Below are 7,723 nucleotides of genomic sequence, written 5' to 3'. Positions count from 1 at the left end.
AAAATCGTCCGGAATCTCAATACTTGTGGACTCATTAAGACGCTTTCACAATTCTGACGTACTATTGCACGTTAGGTGTACAGGACTGATAATAATAGACCGGTCAATCAATGAAATTGGTACAGTTAGCGGGTCATCTGTCGACTCCAACATACTCTCCAAACCCAATCTTTTCTCTTGTTTCCTCTAAACGGACCAGAGACGCATAGTCAAACTTGGCAATTTAAACATTTAAACAGTTATCACACAGCCAGTAACCATTTTCTATGATGCTCAGTTGAAGTCGCCATGAAAATGCGTGTTTGACCAACCATCAGAATTGTTATTAGGACTTGAACATTCATTTCTACACTCCACTGAGTGAGAGGCTACCGACAAAATAAGTAATGTTATAATGAAAGCAAAATGAAGGTACAGAACACCACAGGCTTCTTCCGAAATTGCTTAGGGTCTTCCCAAATATCCGTAGACCCGTTATCCAAATCCAAAGACACTTACTGAGCTCAATTGGTGATGCTAAGTCAGCAAAATATGGTTCTCACCGTAGAATGTTGGACTTTGTTGTACTCTACAAACATGGTCTGTTTTGAACAGTAAAGGACGACTTATGAATTTTGAAAATTGTTCGCTGCTCATGGTTCTACCTCTAAATCCGGTATAGCTGTATATAGATGCAACATTCCAAGTGACGTCATATTGGATTTTCCGAGCCCTTAGTCAATCAGTGTTGGGGAAATTATCTCACTCAGGCATATCCCATCATCATCATCAGCAGAGGCATCAGCACCAGCATCACCCCGGATATTCTCGAACCCAATTCTATGAATTACTGATGTATGACTGACTACACGCTTCTCTCATACTCACTAGTCGTGTTTATGACCAGCACGTTAGCCAGTATTTCGCATTCATCAAACTTCCAATCCCTATTCAAACTTGATATAGCACGCTCGCCACGACACAGCCAAATGAGCTTCATCGTCAGAGTTTATGATCATCGTCATCATCGTCGTCGTCACAATCATCTTCACGCGCGGCAGAAAGACTTCAATGTTGGGCGGTAATGCATCGCTGCAGCACAACCACGATTTTTTGAAAGACTTAGTGTGAAAGAAAGAATAAAGGTGGACGGTAAAGGTCCCTAGGTCAAGCTCATTTCAATTATTCTCAGGTGCCTATACCTCCAAGTATTTATTCAGGCGACCTGGATAAAGACTCAAAACAAGAACACCAAGAGTCTCTCCTGCACTGACAATTTATGTTCGTCTCGTTGCATGAAAACCGCGCTGTTCATGAGAACGGGGCGGTATTTCCTTTGTCGATCGGCTATCAGCGTCAAAACCAGATTACGGTGATTAACTGGCAAGCACAAAAGGACAAATCATCATCTCGGGGCCTGACCAAACTATCATATAAATCCTTTCACTATGGCGTCCGGTTTAAACAAACTGTCGGTTGTGCCGTGTCACTCGTAGAATCCCATGCTGACAGTTCCATCTCTAATGCTGACCTTCTGACATTTGCACAAGGGTTGCCGTCTGCCGCCAGCGGAACAACGCTTGTGGATTCTGGATTTCCACGCCTTCAGAACAATTCCACATAATTTAAAAACTGTAGCTCGACGCCTCCGTCAAGTTGCACATCGGATCCCGGTCGACAGAAAGCGAATTCGCCGAGCCAACTAGACCTTATGCCACAAAACACGGAAAGATGCAGCGTCTGCTCTGTGCGACGGGTCATGGAATTATTTTTACACGGGTAACTGCGACCCACCTGTGGACGCCGAGCACTTGTGGAAACATGAGCTCTCAGCTACGAAACATATGAACAGCCGGCCAAATCTTATAGTTGCATCATTCGACTGGAGCTGGTCGAGCCAGTTACCAGAGTGGAAGTCAACCGTAGAATCCATTTGACGGACAATTCGTCCCCTGGACTGGACAATCCCACACCCAGGATGCTCCTCCTGTTCAATGCTAACGTGCTCGATGGTTATTTCAAATTGGGGTTATTTTATAGGGGTTCTCCCCCACATCTGTGTCGCGCCCGTATTGCTCTATTTCCGAAGGTCCCAAAGACGACCTCACCGGATCAACTTAGATTGATCTCCGTTTCAGCCATTCTTGTTCGTTGCTTTCATAGGGTGCTAGCTGATCGCTGGGGTCGTAGATTGCGACTGCCCTCACATCAAATTTGCATTTTTGCATTAAGACGGCTGTTTGGAAGTCACATTGCTGTTGCATGCCCCGCTTTGTCAGTCTTCAACAACTGCTTCCAACCTCGGTTCCACGTTTGTTGATATCCCGGAATCATTTGAATCTGTTTCGCACCATAAACTCGTCAGATCTGCCGGGGCGTTTGAAGCACCGTCAAATCGAATTTGGTATATCAAAGCGTCATATGAGAATGCTGTATCAGTTTTCCACATTTCCGAGGTTACTACCACATAGGTGTTGGTCAAGGCGATCATCCACGATAACATTCACGTATGGGCGCACCTGCTCAAACTGCTCGACTAGGTGACGCGTGTTCCGTTGTCATTGCATCGAAGAATGGAGATCACGAGGAACTATCTTATATCGAGGCTGACACATTTGCACGTGCTTGGCCAGATTCACCGAATCAAGCTCAAAATATAAATATTGGACAGCTACATCAAGCAATATATTCATGGTTGGCAATGTCTACCGAAGGATACCCAGATGAGCCACACACATGCCGTTAAACACATGGGGACTTGGTATCCCAAGTCGGGTGCAGCGAAGAACGGGTGTGGAAAATGATCCTTTCTACTCAGTGCCGAGTACTACGCAATGTGGCCAACGATTTCACATTTAGCAACATTGTTCGCGACCTCAGTCCTCCGATCTGAGTCCATGGTGCATGCTTATACACCGAGGAACAACTGGTGGCTGCTTGGGGTGAAAGTCTGCACAACAGCAATGACGGTCGCGGTTTACGAGAGTTGGTCACTTCGCCTCTGTCGAATCGATGGCTCGTATTCCCAGAACGAGTGTTTCCACGGATATTTATCCGGGGTATCCAGCTCCGATGCAACCTGCTTAGGACGAGAGTTAGAAGCGCTCGGCATGGTCATGGTGGCCAGACGATCTTATGTCGTGGAAACTGTGGCCAACCGGAGAGTTTGGTGCATATTTTGCAATCCTGCTGGATTACGCATGATGCCAGGTGTGCTCGTCATAATTGAAATGGAACTCTAAAAGTGTCCCTGTCGACTGGGATACACATTCGTCGAGGAGTTGAGAGCACCTACTTCGACGTATTTCTTCAAGACTGATATTTTTGCTGTTCGGGATCGCCAAGCAATTGTAATGGGCGTCGGCATAGTATCGTATGAGCGCGGAGTAACCGCGTGGTATGAGGAGAAGGAAAAGTACTGTGCTGATGAATATTTCTTTGCAATAATCTCAGCCCTACGTGCAATCGGTTGTGATGTCACCTTTTCTGCCCACCAACCGATGATCATCTTGTACCGACGTATCTGCTTTCCTCAATGCGCCAAGGTTGTTATTGAACTGAGACTTTCGAATGTCACAGTCGTTGAATTTTTTTGCTCGTCGATAAGGGGTGTCTGCGTACTTATGACACTTTTGTGCGCTGAATATTCATTTTCGCCATTTAATTTCAAACCAGACCATTATGACGGATAGTTATGCCTGACCTGGAGTCATGATCGTGTTATCGCTTACCACTCATTAAACAACATTTTACATTGTTGGCTGATTCTCATGTTTTTGTCGTGCATCAGATTGTCCATAGGTGGCGCGAGCATATTAATCCACGTCACACCATCCGACGTCATCCGTGATCTCCTGCCCCATACATTATACAGTGGTTCGACGGTTAAACGGGTGGGCAAAGTCAGTGACTTGATGAAAATTGATGATGACGTGAATCACGAAGTTTTGTGATTATGGACGTCGTCTTGTTTGGTTACAGGACTCGCTCCAACAAAACTCCACATTCATTCGTTGGATTTGGATAACGGGTCTACGGATATTTGCGAAGACTATAAGCAATTTCGGATGAAGCTTGTGGTGTTCTGTACCTTCATTTTGCTTTCATTATAACATTAGTTATTTTGTCACTAGCACGACCGTCTTTTGTTTGAATACAATGAAATAACTAGAAAAACGTGCACTTTAATGAATTCACGCAAAACAAACGTGGTCAAGTGCTCTGACTGTCTGTTCTGATCTCGTTTGCGTTTGCAGCGGTCATTCGCGAGCCTCGCGTGCTAACTCTGTTATTAAAACAGGTCAGACTATTCTCGGAATCAATTGTGTGTGGGAACTGTTCAGAAGAGGACCCTGGACAATCATGATTGGATTATTGTTACTTGAGCAAACGACGGAGTATTTTAAAGAAAACACTATTTTTAGACAGTCTGTTTTATCTGACATTTTTAACATTGTTTATTAAATCTAGTGTTATTATTATTATTATTCCTTTGCTACATACTCCAGGAAAGTAAATTATTAGGTAACCAAACTACTACATGTCTAGCGGCTTCGGTAAACCACCCACTGAGGGACGTCATGATGGTAGATGTGTGGGTAGGAAGGGATGTTACGAAATGGCCTCTAGCTCAGTCGAGTGTAGAAATGTTTGTTCACGTCCTAATAACAATTCTGATGGTTGGACAAACTCGCAAGGTCATGACGACTTCAACTGAGCATCGGAGAAAGTGGTGACTGGCTGTATGATAACTTTTTAAATGTTTAGGGGGCGGAGTTTGACTATGCGTCTCTGGTCCGGTTGGAGGAAACAAGAGTAGAGATTGGAGTTTGAAGAGTGTGTTCGAGTCGACAGATGACCCGCTAACTGTACCAATTTCATTGATTGACCGGTCTATTATTATCAGTCCTGTACACCTAACGTGCAATAGTACGTCAGAATTGTGAAAGCGTCTTAATGAGTCCACAAGTATTGAGATTCCGGACGATTTTACCTGAATTTCTCCGGTTTGTCCCGGATGATTTCTTGAACGCCAGCTTGATGGGAAAATGCAACGCATGTCCTGTAACGGTAGCAAAACACGAAACTGAATAGTTGCAATTCATTTTGTTTTGGCAGAATCACACAACTTGGTGCGTGTCCGTTAGGAGCAGACGCTGTGGACAGACTCGATGAGGGTTTCGGCCTCGTATCCGGCTTTGCACATCTCCATTAGATGAGTTGTGTGCTCAGCTACCCCTGGGACCTGAAAAGAGAGAGCTAACATAATCCCAGCTACGAAACCAGTCTAGACATGCAAAGGAAATGGTCGCCACGCATACGCCGGAACCAGGATCATACATGTCCAACACAGGTTTGGACCAATGTCTAAAGATGCTATCAAAGTAACAGGATAGTGTGTTTGCACAAGATTCACCCTAACGTACACCAACAGAATTCATGATTCCCCGCTACGTTAAGAGTGGGGAATAATTTCGTTGGTGTATTCTGAAGTCTGAGCGGTTACTGGGCCCGAAATCAGAAAAAGTTACTTGTGAGAGGTGTCGGCGAATATCAGCATATCTCTTATTTACTCCTTCACCCCTAGCAGAGAACACGCGAAAGTCTTCAGCTACGTAGCATATGGGTGAAACAGTGTGAACTCCACGAAATGGTTCGGCTTGAATTACCATACCAGAAAATTTAGCCAGAAATGCTGGCCAAATAGTGCTTCAGAACACACCTTAGCAGCGTTCAGCACAAGGACCATTCTTCGTGACTGCCCAATTTCAATTCCGTAGAAAATCAACCACACGGCCGAAGTAGTGGTTGAGACTGATTTGAGATTAACTTAACTGAACTGAACTGATCTGATCAGAACTGATTTGAAATGGTCACAACTTGCTGAAATGACCAACACCCTGTCTGTTGCCTTCGGAGATCTCGGGGTGTTTGGCGTATTTGGGAGAGTTCTGGGGCACGACCTGGTCAGTTCGTCCAGGAATTAGCCATATCATGCTGTCGCACAAAATTACGGGTAGCCGGGATGATGACACGGTGAAGCCAGTGTTTCACGTTGGAATTGTTTGTGACTCAATCGGTCACGGCGCCAAAATATATTTAATCAGCCCGCGCGAGCGATCCGAATTTTGACTTGTTCCATGTCACACCGAAGGAGTGTCTGGTTGTAACCGGGCAACAAGTACACCATTTCAACTTAACAAAGAGATGCGAATCAGTTCTTTGCAGCGATCCTGTATTGGTTGGCCAAAATGAAACTGGGACGAAACATGCCAGGGGAATGTCCTCTCAGCAGAAAGCTTTGGCGGTTTCGAAGTGGTGAAATGAATCTGAACGCTTTTGACATTTTGTCACACAATGCCCAGAATCGTGTGCTCCAACCTGGTCCCTACACTTTCAGGATGATAGTTGGCTTAAGCGAAATTTTCCGTACTAGCGGAACGTGCATTGAGAGATTTTTAGTAGGATTCAGGTTAACTGACGTAAACAAAGACTTACGTCACATTAAATAGGATACGCTAGCTTGAGGAGGACGCAAAAAGTTTAACACGTCATATTTTGCCCGGACCTATCGTGCTACAAAGTCCAGATTTTAGAATCATGCACCTCAGTTCCCGCCATGTCTTTCCCTCTACAACGAAAGTCATGGTACAACCATCAGATGCCCTCTATTGATGCAAGAGCGTTGTCATTACACAGCGCGAGATAGCTCAGTGGTTAGTGCGCCAAATTAGTGATCGGATGGTCCGCCGTTCAGACATGATACTGGCATTTTGGCTGCTCCAGTCTGGAATGCGTCAATGTTTCAAACCTCGCACGGTACTATGTCTGGAGGATTATCTTCATTTTCCGTGTCATTACACATGAACTCCCACAGTTATATCGTATTGCGCAAAGACTATGTAGAGGTGATCTTCACATGGATGAACGAGTTATCCTGGCTAAAACCATTTTTGAACATCGTAATGAATGCCTACCGACGTTTATAACCTTGATAGCCATGAAATTTTTCACCTTATGATAGGAAAGTAAGTACATATTCTTTGTGGGGGGTTGTACCCCTTTTAGGAAGTGACATAGAAATCCGTCGACAAACGTCGAAACCAAGGTGGGACCTATGAACAGTACCATGAGAAACAACTGCAACGACACTGGAGATCCCAATAGGGAGTCAGGTGCTCGAAGAGCAGTTCCCAGTCCAGAGAGCCATGTTTAAACCTCATTTTTTTCTCCGGCAGTCATCCGTCGTGCCACCAATGTCCTTAAGACATCAAGCGACACCACACCGACCCAAGACAGATGGCCACACATATGGCATGTATCCCGGCAATTGAGGAGAGATGAAAAACGGAGCTGATTAGACGTGACTGAATGAAATTCTGAAGCACAGACACGGAACCAATTTGGATAAACCTGAGTTAGAATTTTTTCTTCATGAACACTCTAGTTAGAAGGGTTCGTTTGTTTTCATGACATCTGCTGTCGAGAAGGAATGGCTATTTAATTGTTGATATTAGTGGTGTTACGTTCAGATCCGATCGGGCAGTTGTCTATATACCCTTCCAAATGAGCGAGTATAACAGCGGTTTATTACACTTCTTCAATTTGCTCTTCCCGTTGTCCTGTGTTTTGCTGAATGTCGTGGTGGTTTAGATGCGTTGACTGGTTCGAGGGTTAGAGGTAACCTAATGGCGCATGGTAACCAGGACGTCTGGATCACTGCTGATCGTTACATTATCTCAGT

At 44.8% G+C, this 7,723-nt stretch overlaps 1 protein-coding gene across 1 annotated transcript in view; it reads right to left on the bottom strand.

The window, feature by feature from the left end:
• Positions 1-5,122: 5,122 nt before the first annotated feature.
• Positions 5,123-7,723, bottom strand: part of T265_11950 (hypothetical protein) — a gene marked incomplete at both ends in the record, with an annotated part of 39,131 nt that continues 36,530 nt past the window's right edge. Inside the window, one exon of the mRNA XM_009178794.1 lies at positions 5,123-5,224. Coding sequence (XP_009177058.1) covers positions 5,123-5,224 — 102 coding nt within the window. The remainder of the gene's footprint in view (positions 5,225-7,723) is intronic.

The sequence above is a fragment of the Opisthorchis viverrini genome, assembly GCF_000715545.1.
Source record: "Opisthorchis viverrini unplaced genomic scaffold opera_v5_660, whole genome shotgun sequence".
Taxonomy (NCBI): Eukaryota; Metazoa; Platyhelminthes; class Trematoda; order Opisthorchiida; family Opisthorchiidae; genus Opisthorchis; species Opisthorchis viverrini.
This window is presented reverse-complemented; position numbering and strand designations above follow the sequence as displayed.